This window comes from Penicillium hordei (genome assembly GCF_028827395.1).
Source record: "Penicillium hordei strain IBT 12815 chromosome Unknown utg000005l_segment0_segment0, whole genome shotgun sequence".
In the NCBI taxonomy this organism is placed as follows: Eukaryota; Fungi; Ascomycota; class Eurotiomycetes; order Eurotiales; family Aspergillaceae; genus Penicillium; species Penicillium hordei.
Window position 1 is genome coordinate 1,257,797 of NW_026623146.1, and position 21,625 is coordinate 1,279,421.

Consider the following 21,625-nt stretch of genomic DNA (forward strand, 5'->3'; position numbering starts at 1 on the left):
TTCCATAATGTTAAACTCTCTCAATTCTCAAAGCAAAGATGGTGATTTGATCGTAATTTGAGCTTGATCTTCTCGAATCGCTCTCGCAATACGTCGGTTTGCTAGTTGCTGGGGTGTCTCACGGCCGAGCCCATAGTCGGCCAATCGAAGCTCCTATATTGAAGTCAGTGACCATTTAAATCAATAAATGTGAGCTTCCTACCTCTGGCGAGAAATTTCTGTACCGCTCGTGGTAACAAATTGAGTGGTATCGATTGATGAAAGTGCCAGTATCGCGAGTTTCCCTCTCCTCCCAATACCAATTCCTATCGAGTAAGCAAACCCATGTTGGCCCCTTTCTCACACAAGAAGAAATTAGACCAAGGCCATATACTTACCGATCGTGATCACTGGTGTCTGGTGCACGGGATGGAACAGGCTGAGCAGGGGGAGACCAGAACGTGCTGGGTGTAAAAGTTTGAGGAACCTGACGTGTAGCCCCAGAGAATAGACTTGGACCGGAACTTCTAGAACTCTGACTGAAGCTTTGATTGGGGCCTGCAAAGAGGAAAGATTCAGATGGAGCGCTCACTGTCCCACCATTGACCACACTGGGGTTCAAGCTGGATGGACCACTGGGGCAAGGTGAGACCGAAGTATTGGTAGATGCACCATTGCAAAGAATCCCTTGTGGCACGAGGAACGACTGGTGAGATGAACACTCATGAGCCGAACATGATCCAGGCTGGTTGGTAGTTCCAATCGATGGTTTTGATTCCTTTGCAAACTTGAATCGTTTCAACACTCGCAGGCTCATTTGCAACTTCTCCAAATTACCATTCAGTTCGTCTCTCCAGTTCTGCACACCATCGTGTATACCAGCGAAAAGGTCATTGACTTGGCTGTCGTCCATGTTGGCGATTGTTTGGGTTGTCAAAACGACATTCAGAGGGCTGAGGAGGCAACTTTCAACCCCAAGAGTTGCAATGTTGTTCGTGAAGATCATAAGAGCGTTCTGTTTCTGGTCAGTATATTGCACACAGTAAGATTATAGTCCTTGGTTGGTTATCCCAACTCACGTTGTAATATGATTGGAACTGGTCAACGATGTCCGAAGCTGCGGTCTGATTGCCTGCCAATTCCACGTTCTGAGTAGCTAACTTGAGCTCTTCCATGTTGAAAGTATTGTTCAGAGTTGAAGGAAGGTTCTGCTGTAGGTTGGCGAGCAGGCGGTCATTTCTGGATCTCTGCATCCTGGCAAGGAAACTTTGCTCAACAGGCAATGGATGACCTCGAAGAAAGTTTCCACTCATAGGCAATGGGTGGTCTCGCTTGTGGGAAGCAGTCAACTCATCTACCTTCGCCAATAGTCTGTCTTTCATTCCATCAAGCTGGGGTTGGATTAAGGTCCGCATTATTACTGCGGATATGTGTTCGTCCGTAAGATGGTCCAGCAGAAGCGACACAAAGATCCGGGTGGTCTCCCATGATTTCATCAAATGGGCTTGAGCAATCTCCCCCCAAGGTTGCGACTGGTCTCGAAACAGGTTACCCACCACCAGGTGACTAGCATTGCCTGGAAATTCAAGTCCTCTGTCGCGGCACATTTGCTCAATAACCTCTAGTTCGAAATCGAATCGGCTCCTGTGCTCTGGCTTTCTGATATTTGCGTAAGGGTTGCAAGGGTGTGGCAATGAGAGTATCTGGTTGTTGACTCCATGAATGAATTGGCGGCAACCGGAGACCTCCATAACATGTGCAAAACTCTCGTTCAAGTCACGGATAAGAGCGCGAAGACGTCGAGGGTCACGAGTCTGCAATTTACCAGAGGTAGCAAAGAATTCATCTGTGTATATGCCACTCAGTGCTTGTTCGGTTATGCGCTGGAAAGCACTGCTCAGATTGAATAGCAAAGCCTTTTGCTGCTGAATGGTTCCTCGAGGAGCACTTAGCTTGGCCAGCGTCGATTGATTCGCCAGAATAATTTGGTCGATTTCGGAAACCAGACTTGGGAGGCTGCTTTGAACGTGATTCAAAAGAAGAGTACTGAGTCGACGCCGAAGGTTGGCAGTTCCTGTGGATTGTCTTGCCACAGTTTTCCAATCACCTCGCTCGAAGAACTCCTTCTCCTTCTCATCTCTCTCTTCGTCTAGGACATCCCGTGTCTCGTAACATTGGGTGCACACCAAATGCAACCCTAGTGGAAGGTCGGGCGCTGCGTCTTTGATCGCCTTAAGCCATAGCTTTTCCTCGTCCGACGATGGCTCGAGTGTATCGAGATGGGTGATAATTCCTAAGATCCGCTGTCGTTTTCGGTCATACTTGTCAGCAAAATCGGTTATCCTTTGAGCACAAATGTCGATTTTTGCCGATACCACAGGGAGAATGATGCTGCGTGCATTGAGCACGTAATCTTCAATGCGAAGACGGCCATAGCTCTTTCCTCCATCTCCACCATCGATTCCTTCCGCGAAGTACAGCCTGGGCATATCGATAAGGGTCAGGTCAGGTTGATCGGGACCAGAAACTTCGACCATAAGGACATCGTCACTAAAACCATCCTCAACGGAAGGTCGAATGAATTCGGTAGCTTGTTCGATCAGTGATACTGACTGCTCGGGACTTTCATGAACAGTGGGCACGAACGTCTTGAGTTTCTGGAGGTCTTCGTCGCTTTTCTTAGATGCCCCAGGGCGGATGCTCACTTTGAAGCGTGGAGTTGAATGATGGCGCAATATGATCTCTGTAACAAACCCAGTGTGGAAATCATTCCTCACTGGAAAGTCCATACGAGAAATCGACTCAATAATAGAGCGTTTTGCGTTGGACTTAGAACCACAGATAATCATTTGGGGCAAGTCAACAAATACACCGACACCGAGACCTCTGAGTTTGTCGATAGTATCAAGAAGGGAGACTTGGTCTGCCTGTAGCTCAGGCAGAGCCCCGTTGGGCTCGTCTGAAGCAGGCATGGTAAGATTTAGAAGTAACAGATAGATAGCACGTAACAACAAAGATAGAACAACTTCTCTTTGACTGAGGGAAGGACAAAGAGAGTGGGGAGATGAGGAGAAGGAAGAAAAAAAAAGAAGGGAGGGGAAGAAGAGAGGCTCTTATATTGAAGTAAACAACAGCCTCGCCGGCCTGAGGCTACCAAACGCCAACAAACCCGCCGACCATCGCCACGGCGATATCACGCATGGGTTATCATGTGCCTGTATAGAATTCCAGCTTCAGGCGTCCTCTCCTTCCATAATACCATTCGCCACACTCTTATTCCAACCCTGTACGTCTAACCTTAAAGAACATCAGATTTGCTGCCACTTTCATCCTATGTTGCGATAATGGATAGTGTTTGATTTCATCCCTTCATGCTTGGACCTGTATATGAGGCACTGAAAGGTCAGCATGTATCCCTTATAATGCATCTGTGAAAGGTCAACAGACTGCACAAGTCTTAGGGTAGGTATTGAACAGAATTGATCATGGCTGCCAATAATATCAACCTAGTAGATGTAGAAGGTGCGTAGAAATGACACTGCTCGCCCAGAGTAGAATAGCATGTAAGCTGTGCTAACTCCAGGGGCTATAAGAATGATTGTTTCTCAGTCTCTTAGACCTCTGTTTACTTTACGTTCCTTTGTTATCTGAGTTTTTATAACATTGGACCCATGGTGCTGCTCATCAATCAAAAATCATGGGTGATATACGTCTTTTTCTTATGGGCTCTATTTTTGTATAAAAAAGACCATGTACTTTCACATACTTGCTCAGCGTTTCTTCTCGGTCAGCAAACCCCAAGTGTAGATTATAAATGAATGGCTTGATACCATGATCCCACATGGGAGAATCGTACAATGCCAAAAACACGCAGATAAGCATGTTCCAAAGCCTAGGTGGGTATGCCAGTACCCTCGATGCCATTCTCAAGTACAGAATAAGGAGTAGTCACAAGTGTTTTAGCCCATCATACGATTCATGTTCCACGAATACACTTTTAAAAGCGGGGATGCATCCATATTGAACGTGCGTGCCTCATACCCTAAAAGGTACCTAATCTTACGATTTATCGTTCAGTGGGGATTATGTGTGTTGGGAGCTTGACACGATTATCACAGCGAAGCAATTATTTCCTTTCCCTCATATACCGCTATGTAGTGCCACTCATGGTGGTCTCGGCTGTTCTTTACTAGCTTGTTTCACAAAATCTGTTCATGGTTGCCATTGAAGCGTACAACACGAATGTGAAAAGGGAACCACTACAGGACGTGTATGCCTGTGCGTATTCGCCTAACCATCTACCTTGGCAGCACCTTTAACCAAGTCCTCGATCTTTCCGTTCTTGCTTAAAAGTTGGAGCATTGAAACCTCAAGGCCGAAAGTCTTGATCAGCCAGTTCCGCAACTCTCCTGCTACCAGGCTATCCACCCCATATCGTGAGACCGGCATGTTCGAGTCAATATCATCAGCTGCTACACTGAGGAGCTCTGCGAGACGGGTCGTGATGGCGGTCTGCGAAATCTCCAGCTTTTCAGCAGGTGTCGATGCGTTCTGTAACTGTGTGGCGATCGAAGAAGTGCCTCCTAATGAGTTACTTCCAGCAGAGGCAAGTGTCCGAGCCCGATCGGAAATCGCCTGCCTAACTCCCTGGAATCGGGCATTGTTGTACCATACAAGATCGTTCACTCGATCATTCTCCAGATAGGGCAGGAAGCGGGCTGGCTCAAGCCCAGTTACCAGTTGTGCTGGGTAACTGGCGTCCTGCTTGGAGGAGGATGATTCCTCTGATGAGAAATGGGGCTTACAAAGTGCACCTTCCAGGAGCTGTAGAAACTCGGTTTCTGATACACCGTAGGTGGCATTGCGCTGAAGCATCTGTTGGAACCCGATAGAAGAGCTGACAGAGCCGACTTCGAGAATCAACCCAAGGCCGAGAGTCGTGGCAGGTAGGGACTGCAAATGACGAAACCTGGAGAACGAGTCCTGGAATGCATTTGCAGCTGTGTATGCTCCTTGGCTAGGTGTACCCACAGTTCCCACAATAGAGGAAGTCATCAAGAAGAAGTCAAGTGGGAGACTCTTCGTGGCAAGATGAAGGTTGACGGTGCCTATGACTTTGGGTTCAAGGACCTTCTGTACTTGGGACCACGCGGCATTTTCGAAGAGCGCATCCTGGATCTTGTAAGCACTACACTCCATTAATTCGTAAGACGTTGGACACTTACCCCTTCCACCATTGCAGCATGAATCACTCCTTTCACTTGCCGCGTCGCACTTATCTTCTTCACGGCAAAAGCGAGGGCATCCAGATCAGCCACATTGCATTGGATTACTTCCGGGTACGCGCCCGCTGCGGCTAGCTCTTCCACAATAGAGACAGCTTCAGGCTTGTTAGTCCCAGACCGGGAGAGGAACGCTAGATGCCGAGCTCCTTGCTCGATCATCCAGGTGGATAAACTCCGACCAAGACCGCCTAGGCAGCCAACTAGTAGATATGTCGCATTTGGATCAAACACGGCTCGAACTACTGGCCGCGCAATCTTTAACCGGTCAGCTTCACTGTCCAATATCACGATCGACACCAAAGTGATGCCGTGATGCCTCTAACTACTCACCTTCAGTGTGGCAGTCGGATCGCGGAAAGTTATGATAAACTTCCCGGTGTGCAATCCCTTGGAAAACGAATTCATAGCGTTTTCTAGGCGAGAAATACAGAAAGTTGTCAGGTGCCGAATGGGACCAATTACGCCTTCGTGTATTAGCCCCGTCATCTCCGTCATCAATCTATGATCTGTCAGTAAAAGCCATATGCCGGTCATCGACGGGGGACAAAGGAGCACATACCTGGAGATAAGGTCTGGCTTTTGTCGATAGATCTTGCCCATGTCAAACGATGAAAAAGTCGCATTTTTCTTGAATACTTCTAGCCCAAGTTTACCACCTCCGAGAACATCTGTTCTACCGATATCAATGAAGTGACCCAAAGGTGCGATGCATCTCCACATTTCATGCATCAAATCTCCACCAGAACTGCTCAGAATCACATCTAGACCTTTCTGTTTGGTGGCTTTCAGAATTTTTTCAACAGTACTCAGCTTTCGAGAATTGAAGATGTGGGAGGCTGGAATGCCACACTCATCGATAAGTATTTTGGCTTTCTCATCCGTACCCACTGTTGCATAAATCTCCGCGCCTAGAGACTGCGCTATCTGGATAGCTGCCATTCCAAGACCACCGGTTGCGGATTGGATCAGGATGGATTCACCCTTGGCCAACCTAGCAAGATGCTTAAGAGCATAGATAGAGGTGAGATAGACCACTGGCATCGATGCGGCACCGTCTGTTGACAGTTCATCGGGGATCTTTGAGACCAGAGACGCTGGAGATCTAAGGTAATTACCCATGTTTCCTGGAATCATACCAAAGACTCGGTCACCTAGCTCGAAGGATGTCACAGCCGAACCTAGCCCTGTCACAAAACCGGCACCCTCAGTGCTCAGATTGTTCAGATCAAACCGTGCTGTGGCTACAGCAATATCCTGGATAAACAGTCAGGGTTAGCAAATATAAGACTTGAATCGACTGAGCGGTTTACCTTCATGTTGAGTCCAATGGCTTCGGTTTTGATTTCAATCCAGTTGTCCCCTAGTGGCTTGCTAAAGTCCGAGTCACTTGTGAAGTGCAGTGATGAGAGCATACCGGCTTGTCCATACTGCGCCCTTATGGGCAACTGAGTACCGACAGCGCGTTCATCGACGTCATCTTCAAACCCATTGCGCAAGTAGAACTGACTGTTGAGTGTTTCTTCTGGCAGTAAGCGCTCCACATAGAAAGCACCTCCTCGAATCACACACTCGAGATCTAGAATCTCAGAAGACGCAGGCACCCGCAACTGATTCATCTTGCGGACGATTAGTTCGGCAGCCCTTACTTGCGATGTGTAATGGCTGAAATCCAACTCGATAAAAGCGTATTTTGATAATACATTTTCGGTGGTTATGGATCTTAACATGCCCTTCATGATCGATGATTCTCCAGGGATGATCAGATCAGCCGCGACCCAGACCATTGCTGACACATTTGGGACAATTGCCTGCAGCTCTTTAAAATACAATTCACCACGACAAGTAAGGATCGATCCGTTGACATCAACGAAGCTGATGACCATCGAGTTCCGTGGGATTTTATGCCCGGAGAACAATTCAATCGGGATGGCATTGAAGCCTTGCTTTGCCAAGACTTTCGCAGTCACATCAGCCAGTAGAGGGAGTAAGTCTCGGTATATTATGAAGATGTTTGCTCCTTGCATTGTCATCGAAGGGGCATTTGCTTTGATCCCAGGGGCCTTCGAGAGCATGACAGTCGTCATTTGTTGGTGTCCTGTATACTGCTCAGTTGTTAGTACAAAAAGCCGACAGAGGCAACAATATTTAGAATGCTTGCTTACATCTTCAAGAGCAATATCGACCCCCGAGAACGCGCATTCTTTTAGAATGTTATTCCACTCAGCCTTCCCTCGGTTAATTCGCTCGTGGTCCCATTTACCCGTCAACGTACGGGAAAGGACCTCGGAAGCTAACGTTGAGCGCGTAGTCTCCAGCAGCACAAGTGATCCCGAAGGTTTCAGTAAAGGGCGTATTTGCTTCAATGCTGCCTCGGCAGAGTCAAGCTCGCTGAGGCAACCGGCGGCGATTATCAGATCAAACGAATTGGTTTCAAACCCTTGGGAAACAGGGTCCTGTAAGACATCAAGCGTCTGGAACACTAATCTATCATGTTTGTTGAATCGTGACTTTGCTTCTGTGACACACCACTGTGCGGCATCAGTGAACACATACTCTTCGAATCTCTTCGATGTGGAATTCGACGCCAACATTTCGAGGACAGTTGAGGTTGCTCCAGCTGAGCCTCCGCCGATCTCCAATATCCGCATTCGCGGATTTCTGTGACCTAGCAGGTCTACCACATGCCGCAGCTGTGAGTATGCCCCGCTTACGGAGATGCCTGATGCAAACAAGTTTGTGAAGAGGTTGTTTTCCATGAGCACCTTCACACTGTTGGTTGTTCCACCAAGAACTTCGTTCAGGCTACCGTGCAGTGCCTTGAGACATCTGGCTTCTGGAATATCCTGCAAGTTCGTCGTCGCCAGCCTTTCAATAATAGCTAGCCTCTCTGCTCTGGTGATTTCCAGATCTTGCCGCTCAGAAGAGCCTACCCACGACTTCACCCATTTCGCGAAGCTTTCATGGTTCTGAGTCTTGCCATGGACCGAGTGGTGACGCAGCTCTTCATTGATACTTGCAAGGACATGAGCAGATAGAGTCTCCAATTCAGTAATAGTTGATGACGGGATTTCTTTTGGCGGGAAGATGGTCTCCGCAATAGCCGGCGTCAAGGTCTCTATGTCGACTTTTTCTACTGGTTGCCAGTACGGTTCACGGACCATGTTCGAAGTGGAAGCGTCCAAGGCTCCATCATAGGATACGCATTTCAGCTCCTCGATGTCTAGCAGTGGTGCACCAGACAAACTATAAAGCTGAGACCGCGCGTACACACTTCGAAGACCAGTCATCGTTCCCCTTGCCACTCCCAAACCCTGCTGCTCGTGGGGAGATTCAGGAACCCAAATCGTCATATTGTCTGCAAAAATAGGAACGAATGGTTTCTCAAAGTTCTCAACCTGACCTGCGTGGCAAGATATCAGGGCCAGCTGGATACAAGTGTCCAGAGTCGCCGGGTGAATCGTGTACTCGGATTCATTGTCAAAGTCGGCTGTGGGGTGCAGGGAGACACTGGAAGTTGTAACATTAGAGCCACGATATGCCTTCAGATCCGACAGGCCTTGAAAGGCCGGGCCATAGCTCAGACCGGCCGCATCAAAACTCCGGTACCAACGCGTGACGTCAAGTGATCTCGAACGGGGGTCGGCTTTTAGTTGTTGGCTTTCGTCAATCGAGGTATTCATAATGACCACGGAGACTGTCCCAGTGCAATGCTGGGTCCACTCATCGCTTTTTGGTAAAATCGAACCGATGCTGAACTTGTACCATTGCGACATGACGGCTGCATTCGTCAATGGCAACCTTTCCATATTGAGCACTGTCTCAACACCTAGCTCAGTGTCTTCCACACGAAGCGCCGAATTGATTGCTACCTGACGAAGCTGGAAGGACTTGATCGGAGAGGCATCCTCCGCCTCGTAATGCAACTGACTGACCGCTTCGATAGCCATTGCAATGTACGCCGCTCCTGGAAGAATGGCATGCGGAAGAAGCTTGTGGTCTTCAAGCCAAGGAAGGTCTTTCGAGCGCAGAACATTTCTCCATTGTGGGTGTGTCCTTGAGCCACCTGGTACTCGGGCACCGAGAATGTCATGACGCAAGTGCTTTCTGGTACGGTACTCCTTGTTGAACCGATTCTCGTAGTGAACTGGCGTTTCCGGATACGAGTACTTGTACTGGGGCATATCGATGCAAGGGAAGCCATGAGAGAGATGAATCCCATCTTCTGTTTTCTCGGTTGCATTCACAGCCACCAAGTTGATTGGAGCATTGTTGATGAAAAGATTGCCAGCAAGAGTCAACATGCTGGTTACGTCATGTTCGCCGCGGCGAAGGGATCCCAGACAAGGTGGAAGAACCAACCCGGTCTTCTCTAAAGTGGAACGAATTTGCTTCAACGGTCCGCCCAAGGCTGGATGGGGTCCAATTTCGATTAGAAGGTCAATAGATCCATCTTCAGCGAGTCTCTCGACTGCGGACGAGAAAAGAACGGGGGCCTCGAGGTTGCGTCGCCAGTAAGAAGGAGGAACCTGTTCTCTTACTTCTTTCATTGTCACCGATGAGATCCACTTCGTGAACGGGTTTGATGGCTCATTCTCCACGAGTAGCTTAACTTGGTGAAGACCTTGGGTGGCTAGCTCTTCATATGCTGACCCAAGAGCTTGCATATGGTGAGAGTGATATGCGTTGCCGCCAGTATTCAGTACACGAGCAAAAACACCTTCGTCACTCAGCGTTTTGCTCAGTTTGTCAATTGCTTCCGGTTCGCCAGAAAGGGTGACGCTGTGTGGCGAGTTAATGGCTGCAATTCTAACGTTACCTTCAATGCCGTCCAAGTAGGATGCAGCTTGGGCTGGCTCTAGGCCAACGGCCATCATGAGCCCCATTCGTTGGTTGGTTGCCACTACTTGACCGCGAAAGTACGCAAGAACGATGGCCTCGCTTCCCTTCAGATACCCTGCAGCATAGGCGGCTGCGATTTCACCTGCATGATGGTTAGACGGCGACTTCATGATACTCCCCTTCTCTCCCAAAACAGACACGAAATCTTACCAGAGGAATGCCCAACAGTAGCCTTCGGATTAATTCCCCATTGTTTGAGCAGAGACACCAATGCTATTTGGAGGGCAGTGCAAACAGTCTGCGAAAATGTCGGGTCATGAATCTTACTTGTGGCTGCCGGCTCCAAAAGTGCGCCCTCAATCGTCCAGCTTGGCTTATTCTGCAGCTTGCTGAGAACCACGTCCAGGTACTGGATTGTGCGTCTGAATACTCCAAATTCATGCAATAATTGTGCACCCACTATGACGATACGCGTTAGTGGTGAAATTTCATTCAACGCAGCATCATCATCATCATCATCATCATCATCATCATCATCAAGGTGGGCCCCTCGATACATGCCATCAAGATAAAGGAGTGATTCGGCAAGGGAACTTACTTTGTGGCCACTGAGCTCCCTGCCCCGTAAAGATGAAGCCAATTCGCCGTGCCGGGGAACTCGGCGACTTTCCGGAGATCATCAAGTCATAGTCAAGTCCATCGGTTACTGCTTTGGAATCGACAATGGCAAAGGCACGGCGAGGAAACTTTGATTTCCGGCATCCCAGGGTATAAGTTAGATCAGCGAGATCGTAATTTTTCAGTGAATTGGCCAGACCCGAGAGGTTGGCCTTTAACGCACGCTCATCGTGGGCAGAGACTGGCAGCAAGATTAACGGACGGGTCCCTGCTCCTTCAATCTGATTGAGTTTCGACGGTTGACACCAACTGAGCGACGGTAGACTCTCAGCAGAGATACCATAGCCCTTAGTGCCATTCAGCTGGCCGTTGTCATTTGTCTGTGGTATCCCGTTTGGAGTCTTTGCAACGGCCTTGGGAAGACCTTGCAGTCTATAGCCGGGGATGACTACACTTGGGTGGTCTAGAACACAATGAGCATTAGCTCCACCATACCCGAAACTGCTCGAATAAGATTGTCAGTGTCCGTGTCACGCCCTTTTTGGGAGAGGGGCTAGTGTCACCTATTAACGCTAACTCGTCGAAGCAGGTGGGCAGGCCATGGGGTCATTTCGGTCACAACCTTGGCCCTTGCTCCCTCGAAGTCAATTGCAGGGTTAAAATTTTCAATTCCAATAGTGGCTGGGATTTCTCCATGCTCCATTGCTAACACTGCTTTCATGATTTGTGACATGGCGCTGGCCGCTTCACTATGCCCAAGATTCGGTTTGATCTAGACAGCCAGCGAGTTAGTATCGATATTTGAGTCGACTGTAGGTAGGTAGCTTGTTATACGAGTGACTTGGACAACACCACGCAACGTACCGATCCGATTAACAAGGGTTCATCTTTCCGCCCTGGAGAGAAGACTCTCCCGACAGCGGAAACTTCGATTGGATCACCCACTGGCGTCCCCGTTCCATGGCACTCGACATATCCCGTTAGATCTGGATTAAGACCACCAGAAGCCTTGTAAGCCTGTCTAATGACAGCCTCCTGGCCATCAGGGCTTGGGTGCGAAATACCACCCGTTTTCCCGTTGGCGTTGAACGAGGTGCCACGCACAACCGCGCGGATTGGATCTCCCCGAGAAACAGCGTCGGAGAGCTTTTTTAAATAGATGGCACCGAATCCTTCTGCTCGAGAGTATCCGTCTGCTGATGCATCAAAGGTATGGCAGCGAGATGTGGGCGAGACGGCTCCGAGCTTGGTGGTGAAGATTTGATTGTCCGGTCCAAGTATGACGTTGGCCCCGGCAACGATAGCCGCATCGCAGTCTCCACTGCGAATGGACAGCACGGCCAAATGTAAAGCGTACATGGATGCGGAGCACGCCGTATCAACCATCAAACTGTATAAATAAATCGTCGGTCAGTATGATTTGAGCCTGAGTCTTCTCAATGGGAACGAACCTAGGCCCTTGGAGGTTGAAAACGTAGTTAATGCGATTACTCAAAATCGTAGGACCACCTCCTGTCACGGCGTATGGTAGTGTGTGATCTGGATCTCGATACTGCATGATTTGGTGTTCATTGTTGAAATTGCCCACAAAAACACCAGTCTTGGAACCGGAGAAGCTCTCGAGAGGTTCGCCGGCATTTTCAACCGCCTCATAAGTAACTTCCAGTAGTTTGCGCTGGCTAGGGTCCAAGGCCATTGCTTCTGTGGCCGAGATACCGAAGAAACTATGATCAAAGTCGCGGGTGTCTCCGCGGAGCAAGTGACCACCCCTAGTGTACATGCTTCCCAATCGTTGTCCATTGGGGTGGTAGAAGCCCTTGAGGTTGATACGGTCCTCTGAAAACTCAGACCAGCCGTCTTGTTTCGCTTCCAATAACCCCCACAACTCTGAGGGACTTTCAACCCCGCCTGGCCACCGACAGCCTACAAAAGTCACGATCAGCGATGGAAGAGAGTGTGTGATTATGCGTGTGTGTGTCAACAGTCCTTACCCATGCCTACGATGGCAATTGGCTCCGGGCACTCAGAAAGAGGAGGGTCAGACCCTAGGCGTGTTCCAGTTCCAGTCATTGTATCACGACAAGGTATTTCAATGTTTTTATAGATCAAGAATTAAAATGAAAATGAAGGCGGGATTGTTCTATAGTTGCAGTCAGAAAGTTAAAGCTACTGAGTAAGAACTTTTTCATCCACGACCTCGGGAAGACTTCAATAAGACTCTAGAGGTATTTATATATTGATATCAGTTGCAGAGAGCTACCGCGTCGACAGCTACTTGTTCGTTCGTGCCAATGGTAATTTTACAAACATAGATCCTTACTCTTACCGATTTTTTTTCTGAAGTCGACAATCTTACAAGTGTTACCTCATAGTGGACTCAAGGCTCTCACCTGTTTAAGGGCTTACGCATAAGTATGGCTGAAACGGTTAAACGAGACTGTCTTACTGCATGATAATGCTGAAGATCCATCTATATGCAGTGAGATATTTATTTTATAGTTATTTATATTTATATTTTATTTTAAATTTCCATTTCTTTTTATTTTTTTAAAAAAAATAGTAAAATCTTTTTTTTTTCCATTTCATTCCTTCGCCTCGTCCCCAATTAATGAACGATTTGGGTCCATTACGGCCCACGATTTGGGCCAAATTAGACAATACTTAATACATATATAAGATTCACCGCTTGAGTTTCCGCCTTCTGTAATATAACGTATTTCACTACCGAGCTGGACATTCCCCCCCCGCGGCGGGAGCTGGACACCCTAGAACACCATAATAAAGGCGATAAATTACAACACGGTATCACAACAACATTAAGCTATAGGGACTTTTCCTTAAGAAATAATGCTTTTTAGGTACTATCTAGTTTCTAAGGGGAGTTTTAAGAATTTCTATAAATTAGTATTTGAGATATATATATTTCACTCCTAGTAACGTAATTTTCGATACCATAACAATATAGGTTGTAGAATCCTTTGAAACTGATATATAGTGTTTAAAAAGGTTATCAATAGATATCGGCAAACAGCAAAATATAAAAATGAGGTAGTCGTTGAGATATCAGTGTAGAATATATCGTATTTACTATAGTGTTCCGGGGTGTCCAGCTCGGTAGTGAAATACGTTACATAGTAAACCAAGTAAGCGCAACAGAGTTAATATATCCATAGATAGGTCTATCTACAAATACAATTATCTATATATGTGGTATTGTATGGTCCCATTAGCGGCGATTCCAAAGTTTCTATGTGGCAGAAACACTATTGTCAAATTTGGCCAAAATCGACTGCCGTAGTCCATGTTGCGATTGCATTACCACAATAGTCCCACTGCCCACCGTGCAGAGTCGGCTTGAAGTGGGAGATGCGTGACAATAGTCATACTTGTTGCTATTTTTGACCAATTAGGGTAACAATGATGATGATGGTGGTGTTTTTTTCCGCCCCCAGGAACATTTTCTTGTTTAATGATATACGCATCTCTGGCAAAAGCGAGGCTGGGTGTTTGCGTATGTGGGCTACATGCACGATTGGATTTGCTCTGCCTATCTACATGAAAAGAGGAATCCGCAGGAAATTGTGAGTCGGGTGGTCTATTAGGTACTTTCAGGGAGATGTAACCCAACGGCCCCTAAGTTGCATATGTATGAGCGGAAAGGTGAAGGGACAGGGCTTACGGTGAAGCCCAGGCCACCGAGGAATCAATACTGGCAATCTCAATAGTAAAATACGTCAAATCCGAAGCGCCCGGAGACAATAAGTTGGATTCTGACCTCAGGAACTGGATTTTCCACCTTGTGCCCCTAGCAGCCATACAATTGCGCAGTTTGACTATTGCCATAACGAATACCACACACCACTTGTAAAACGAGAACTAGCCATCAAAATCATGACCTTCCTCTTCATGGAGCTGCTGCGTTCCAAGCTGGAGCATAGCCAACCTTTATTGGCGACGTTGGTAGCTGTCTTGACTCTTGTCGTTCTCTTTGCCTGGCTAGGCGACTCGAAGGCCGACAGCCATTACCCCCTCGTGGGCCCTGAGTTGAAGTCTCCCTTTTTCTTTAAGGGAATACGTCAGCGACGGCACTGGTTTCAACAGGGCCCCGAACTCATTCACAGCGCCTTCAAACGATTTCCCAACGTTATTTTCACTCTCCCATCTCTCGATCGCACTTCGATAGTCCTTCCCCCACGTTTCCTACAGGAAATTAGAGAGCTTCCGGCATCCATCGCCAGCAATTCTCGTGCAACTTCAGATGTAAGCATTTTCCTACACAAACATGCGCGTTTCTTCCCTCCCCTCCCTATCTTCCAAGGCCAAGCATGCTGCATGCACCAGTGTTTTTGACAGAAACAGTTTTTTATTGGCAATTGGACCACGCTGGATTATGATATCTTTGGTCATGCTACCATTGATTCCATCAAAACCCAGTACATTGCCAAAATTGGACTACAGATAGGACGCGCTTCAAATGAGGCGATTTACGCTTTCAACCAACATTTTGGCAGATACGAGGGTATGTAGATCATTATTTACTTTGGATATCTTGTTTTCTCTCTCTCTTTCCTCTCCTCGCCCCTCGAATTTGGTATGAGGCTTCGACTAACGCGTACACTCTCAAGAGTGGTCTCCCATCGCTGTTCAACCAAAGATTTTGCAACTTGTGGCGCAGATGGTGGGTAGCACGATTGTTGGTCCCGATATTTGTCGCGACCCTGATTGGACTCCAGCTGTAATCGGCTACGCACAAAACGTTTTTATGGCGGCCGTTACCTTCAAGCTCGCGCCGGACATTGCACGGCCGCTGATAGCGCTCTTTACACCCTACATTTATCGCATTCATAGCTGTCGCCGCACCATTAGGAGACTCGTCGGACCAACCATCGAACAGAAGAATGCTTGGTCCCGCGACCAGCCTCAGTCCTGGAAGGCACACGTCAAGAATGACAATGAAATTACCACTCTGGAGTGGCTGGTAGAGACATCCAACCCCGAAGAGGCGACGGTGCCCATGATAGCGCATCGTATCACCGGAGTAACATTTGGGGCAACTCATACGACATCAAACACCATCACCAACGCCCTCCTGGACATAGCCAACGATTTTGACCGTTGGGCTCCACCCTTGCGAGCAGAAATTGAGAGTGTTTTGGGCGAAACCCCATTAACTGACATCACGAATGCTCATCTTTCCAAGATGTGGAAACTGGACAGCTTCTTGAAAGAGTCTCAGAGATTCCATCCGCCCTCCATGTGTATGTAAAATGCCGTCCCCTTTCAAGTGTCCAAACGTATTCTGACAAAGAGACACAGTGTCAGTAAACCGAAAGATGATGCAATCCCATGCGCTTTCCTCGGGCGATGTTCTTCCCAAGAACGCGCACGTTTCCTTTGCCGGAGTGCCCATGTCTATGTCCGACGAGTATATCAGTGGGGCAGAAGACTTTGACGGCTTCCGCTTCGAGCACCTTCGCCGCAACGCTGAGACGGACCACAACGGCTTACAATTCACGTCCTCATATGCAGGTAGCTTGCATTTTGGACATGGAAAGCATATGTGTCCTGGTCGATTTATGGGGAGCTTAATTAGTAAGCTCCTTCTGATAGAGCTTCTCAAGCGCTACGACATGAAATTACAGGACGGGGGTCGACCGAAGAATATCATGTTTTTTGACATGGACATCCCAGACCCAAAGTATGAGGTATTGTTCCAGGACCGGCAGGCTTAGGCATCTTGGAGATATTACAATAGCTTGTAACTTTTAAAGCGGCGGTTAGGGGCTACTGTTGGGGTCCATAATGTTTGGTCCAGTCACCAGGCAAATCGTTCAAGTTTCAAGCGACGATAGTAACATACTTGATCTATTCCATTTGCAATAATCACCTCTCCCTCTCAGAAATCCAATGTTATTACATCTCGAGACGTTGATATCACGCTGTGTAATCGAGCTCAAAGCAGTAATACTACAAATTTACAGTACGCGATAGAGTCATCGCCGCACCCCCGCTAGAATAAGGCATCTGTATAGTTGAACCAGTGTGCATTAGCTTTGCGCGTAGAAATCACTTGGGCAAGGGCTCGGGGATAATATACACCCTTGAAAGCATTGTACTACTGTACGAATTCCTTGGCCAGCAAATGGAGCAACCTCCCCTCTCTACTGCTTTTTTTTGTATTTTTTTGTTTCTTTTTGAGGGATTTGGCCTGCTCACGGAGTATCTTAAGCATCAAATCTGGACGTTAATCGACAAGTTTACGTTTATGTAGGCCTCAATTTCCGGTGCATGCACTTTGCACTGAATCCAATCATGTTTGACGCATACGGCTTGACTGTCACCTCGTCGGGGTTTTGGCTCCATTCTCCGTACGACTACATCACATGTGCGTCGGTACTCTGCCCCCACGCAAACCCCGGAACTCTAGGCCCCCTCCAAAGTAAGCTTGGATCCAAATGTGACTGGTCCGGGTGCATGGTCTGGAATTATTCGTCTGAGGTGCTTTTTGGGGGCCAGGCTGTGGGGTCAGACTATGGGTCGGGCCGGGGTAGGCCATGGGTCGGGCCGGGAGTGGGAGCTCCACTTTCCTACATATAACGAACCACATTGCATCGGAAGTTTGTGGAACATTGATGTCTGATCCGACTTTTGATAGGAACAAAGGCTTCGTCTGAGATAGGCAGTGAGATCGAGAGCCGTTAATTATGCCTGTTCATGCAGTCAGACGGACGTCCTGTGCAGCTGAAATAGGCATAGTCAGTGGTTGCTGGTAGCTGAATTGGGTAAGGCGCCGCGGAAGGCGCCGAATATCCCGCAGTCTTTAATATATAGAAATTTTAAATGGCAAGAACAACGGTCTTCTGTGGGCCTAGCACAAATTGGGCGCATCTCACGCAATTTCCGATTCTCGGTAGGAGATACATTACCGACGTGTCACTTGGCGTTTGAGCGAAATTTTCCATCTCAGACCAAAGTGGACCTGATCCACTTTCCATGGAGACGTCCGATCCAACAATCTGGTTACTCATAAACTTTTAAGGGAAAAAACAAACGATAGGTTCTTCCCAGGGTCGCTTGTAGGGAATGTAACCTGATGCAGGGTTGTGAACTATGTGGGAGGGTATACGTAATTCGAATCCTGTCAGAAAGAATGCTCGGAGCTAGAGGAAATACAACATATGCAATAATAAAAGAAAAAATAAGAAAATCAAACAACGTCCTTGCAATATCTCGTAATAAAAGTCTATTATTGTATACTCTCTCTTTCAGAAAAGAGGGCCCGGGGAAACGTTTTGGGGGCCCAGCTCCTACTCTATATGCAAGCCACGTAAATTATGATCCTCCATTGAGTTGGTTAAGGTGGGATCAGAAAGCGATTGGCAAATACACATGTGATAATTGATAGGCAGCGGATAGCTGAAGTGATGTATGTGCATGCAGGGCCGTTTCTCCCTCGTATTGCTCCATGTTTATCGATATACCTTCCTGTTAGGTGCGGGATAGATGCTCCCAAAAGGATATGCAAAATGCTTCTGTTAATCCTTTCATTGGCAATTTGACGTGGGTAGGAAAAGAACACGTACTCCAACAGATAGGCTAAAGCACTTGGTCACGCATGAAGTAACTCCCGCTAATATTACGGGTCATGTTGTTTACGCTGTGCATCATAGTGCTTCACGATTCTAGGATGTTCTAAACTACTCTCTTGCAACTCATTGCACCTCTCCTCAATATCCCTAATAATAAGATACTTTCCATTGCCAATATGGCTACCACGATGGCTACTACCAAAGCTATCGTTGTGGTGCAGCTGAAGGTTGCCGCGGTCCGCGATGTGCTCATGCCCATAGTGCATGATGACTGGGTGCTCGTCAAAATTAAAGCAGTTGGCATCAATCCCACCGATTGGAAGCACATCAGCTATGGGGCTGCGGATATCGGATGCAGAGTAGGATGCGATTACGCTGGAATTGTGGAAGAGGTTGGGAGTAATGCCTCCAACTTTGCAAAAGGTGATCGTATCACGGGTTGGATTCATGGCTCGTAAGTACAATCAATCAATCATTTGCCAAGTTTCTGAACCCTTGGACAGAAATCGAGCCAACCATGAATCGGGAGCATTTGCCGAGTATGCCATTGCAAAGGCTTCCGTCCAGAGGCGAATTCCCGACAATTTGAGCTTTGAAGAAGCGGCAACCTTGGGGGTTGCCATCATGACCGTTGTATGACAGCCAAGCCACATGTCGAGCCAAATTCATTTCAGATATGCTAACATCTGAGCCAGGGACAAGGCATGTATAAAAACCTCCAACTGCCATTGCCTACGGAGCCATGCAAAGAAGCCTTTCCTCTTCTCATCTACGGCGGGAGCACTGCGACAGGCATGACCGGCATCCAGTTTGCCAAGCTCTCCGGCCTGACCGTCATTACGACCTGCTCCCCTCGCAACTTTGACTTGGTGAAAGGTTTGGGGGCCGATGCTGTCTTCGACTATAAGTCCCCAACCTGCGCTGCGGAGATCAAACAGTTGACCAAGAACCGCCTGACGCATGCATGGGACTGCACGGGCGATGGTGCGGCCATCTGCGCCCAGGCCATGTCGGACTGTGAGCCAGGCACCTACGGCACCATTATGCCCGCAGACTACGAGCTGCTGAGCGCTTCCAATTCCCAGGTTCACGGCCAGGATTTTGTCCGTGGGTACGATACCATGGGCGAGAATTATTACTGGCTTGGTCAGACGTCAGTCACACCCAACCCAGAGGAAATGCAGTTCTACCAGTCATTTTTGGCGCTAACTCAGCCCCTATTGCAAAATGGGAGCATTAAACCCCTTCTGATGACCGTGAACAAGAAGGGCAGTGGACTGGAAGGAGTGTTGAAGGGTCTGGAAGAAATGGAAGCGGGCAACGTCAGCGGAGAGAAGTTAGTTTACACCGTTTAACAAGGTGACTTAGATATAATTTAGGCTAGTTTAAGTAGCAATTTTGGTTTGCACAGCCACTTCAAATATTCATTCTGGGTTACTGTAAGGGATATATTGCCATAATCTTAAAACTGGCTAAAGGGTCTAGAAGAGATAAAGTAGACAACGTTAGTAGAGAGAAGTTGGTTTACACCGTTTAACAAAGTGACTTGGATATGATTTAGGCTTGTTTAAAAAGAAATTTTGGTTTGTATAGTCACTTGAATTATTCATTCTAGGTTATTGTAAGGAATGTGTTGAGCTAATATACTGTAATGTACCTACATGCGTACGTCTTGTCTTGATACTCGCATGACGCCCGTCCTTGGAGGTCTGTCCAGCTTAGGCATAATTGGTGCTCAGGGCAACTTCCTCCTGCAAACTCAAATCGTTGCCGAACCTTTCGCAGCTCTTCTGCATTCTCGCATACGCATCGCTTCCCAGAACCAGTCTAGAGATCTTGCCCGCCAGGGGACCGGCCATCCCAGTGCCCGTGACTACCTCGAAGATACGCTCGACTCCCTTCTGTGGATCGCCGGGCTGCTTTCCATGGACAGTGAGAAACTTGCGCATCACTATGCCCACGGGGTCATCATAGTGGGGAGCGACCGTGGCCGGGTCGGGACTTGCATCAACCAACTTTAACGCCAGTAAATTAGCACTGATGGTTTGTATCAAAATTGCAAGGGCAAACAAATTCAAAAACTCACTGCGCCGACAAAGTTGGTGCGGAAATTTCCGGGTTCGACAATCAGCACACGGATGTTATGAGGGGCAACCTCTTTAGCAAGTGCTTCGGATGCAGCCTCTAGCGCGGCCTTGGAAGCACTATACACAGAGCACGCCGGTAAGGGGTCCTGGGCGGCACCACTGGAGATGTTGACAATGGTACCAGAGCGCTGGGCACGCATAACAGGGAGGACAGCCTACGTGGTGTATAGGGGGCCGAAGAAGTTCGTGGACATTTGGAGGGTTGCTTCTTTGTCGCTACAACGAGTCAGATGGACCAATTGTCCTTATCCTCTTCATATTGGTCTCTACGTACGTGATATCCTCGCAGGCGGCCAGGATGGAGTAGCCAGCAACATTGATCAGATAGTCAATGCGACCAAGGGCGTGGATCTTGCTTGCAATGCTGGCCTGCGATTCAGTCATGTCCAACTCAATCACCGAACCTCCAGCCCGCTCGATCTGCTCAACCGCAGTGGCGGCTTTGGTCTTACTGCGGACAGAGCCGATAACACGGTGCCCCGCACGCAGAACGTGAAGGCACATTCCAAGGCCAAAGCCATTGGAAGCACCCGTGATAAGCCACACAGGGGATGACATGTTGTGCACAGTGGATGTCAGTTGTGGAACGGAAGAATAATCTATTCAGGCGTGATATTGAGGAAGAGGAACAAAATGTTGTCGCTCGCAGGAAGGAAATGAGCACTCTGCTATATTTCTGGATCCCCTTTTCTGTAAGATGTCAAAAACTGCCCCCAAGCCCCTAAGCCAGTTCCAAGTTAGGCATTGTAGTGGGGCGACATGGTCTCTTCCTTTGAAGCGGGGGCTTCAACATCGAAGGACCTAAAAGTGGAGTTTCCTTTTTGTTTCTTTGTTTTCTTTCTTTTCTTTTCTTTTCTTTTCGAATTTTGATTTTAAACTTGATTTTTAATATTATAATTTAATTATATCTATTTCTTGTATCATTTAAAAACGTAACCCAATATACACTGGTAATATGACCAAACCAAATACCACCAACCTATCAAGTGCCCATCTTTATCAGCTGGTTAATGCTATTAATTGAAAGTCCACCAAAGTACAGAAACTGGCCGAGGCTTACGGTATATGCTCTAGAACTATAGCGTAGAACTATAGCGTAGAACGAACTTTTCGCCTACCTATATTAATTTCACCAACCCCAGCACCCCTAAGCTAGCTAACGGTCACA

At 47.8% G+C, this 21,625-nt stretch overlaps 5 protein-coding genes across 5 annotated transcripts; 2 read left to right on the forward strand and 3 right to left on the reverse strand.

Moving 5' to 3' along the window:
* Nucleotides 1–27: 27 nt before the first annotated feature.
* Nucleotides 28–2,951, reverse strand: N7537_009432 (uncharacterized protein; the record flags this gene model as incomplete). Its single annotated transcript, XM_056900486.1, has 4 exons — nucleotides 28–153; nucleotides 203–305; nucleotides 378–994; nucleotides 1,059–2,951. The coding sequence occupies 4 exons, from the start codon at nucleotides 2,949–2,951 to the stop codon at nucleotides 28–30; spliced, it is 2,739 nt and encodes a 912-aa protein (XP_056749154.1).
* A 1,318-nt stretch (nucleotides 2,952–4,269) lies between these two features.
* On the reverse strand, nucleotides 4,270–12,791 carry N7537_009433 (type I polyketide synthase; the record flags this gene model as incomplete). The annotated part of the gene is made up of 12 exons (XM_056900487.1): nucleotides 4,270–5,151; nucleotides 5,205–5,519; nucleotides 5,595–5,763; nucleotides 5,824–6,518; nucleotides 6,575–7,366; nucleotides 7,427–10,245; nucleotides 10,314–10,562; nucleotides 10,702–11,222; nucleotides 11,285–11,493; nucleotides 11,586–12,111; nucleotides 12,173–12,644; nucleotides 12,713–12,791. 12 exons carry the CDS (start codon nucleotides 12,789–12,791, stop codon nucleotides 4,270–4,272), a joined length of 7,728 nt encoding a protein of 2,575 aa, XP_056749155.1.
* A 1,821-nt stretch (nucleotides 12,792–14,612) lies between these two features.
* On the forward strand, nucleotides 14,613–16,453 carry N7537_009434 (cytochrome P450; the record flags this gene model as incomplete). Its single annotated transcript, XM_056900488.1, has 4 exons — nucleotides 14,613–14,981; nucleotides 15,075–15,240; nucleotides 15,347–15,979; nucleotides 16,038–16,453. The coding sequence occupies 4 exons, from the start codon at nucleotides 14,613–14,615 to the stop codon at nucleotides 16,451–16,453; spliced, it is 1,584 nt and encodes a 527-aa protein (XP_056749156.1).
* A 2,033-nt stretch (nucleotides 16,454–18,486) lies between these two features.
* On the forward strand, nucleotides 18,487–19,665 carry N7537_009435 (zinc-binding alcohol dehydrogenase family protein; the record flags this gene model as incomplete). The annotated part of the gene is made up of 3 exons (XM_056900489.1): nucleotides 18,487–18,764; nucleotides 18,814–18,943; nucleotides 19,006–19,665. 3 exons carry the CDS (start codon nucleotides 18,487–18,489, stop codon nucleotides 19,663–19,665), a joined length of 1,068 nt encoding a protein of 355 aa, XP_056749157.1.
* A 363-nt stretch (nucleotides 19,666–20,028) lies between these two features.
* Nucleotides 20,029–21,054, reverse strand: N7537_009436 (uncharacterized protein; the record flags this gene model as incomplete). The annotated part of the gene is made up of 4 exons (XM_056900490.1): nucleotides 20,029–20,325; nucleotides 20,397–20,556; nucleotides 20,617–20,673; nucleotides 20,732–21,054. Coding segments are annotated over 4 exons (837 nt in total), but the record flags the coding sequence as incomplete, so codon positions are not given.
* Between the last annotated feature and the right edge of the window lie 571 nt (nucleotides 21,055–21,625).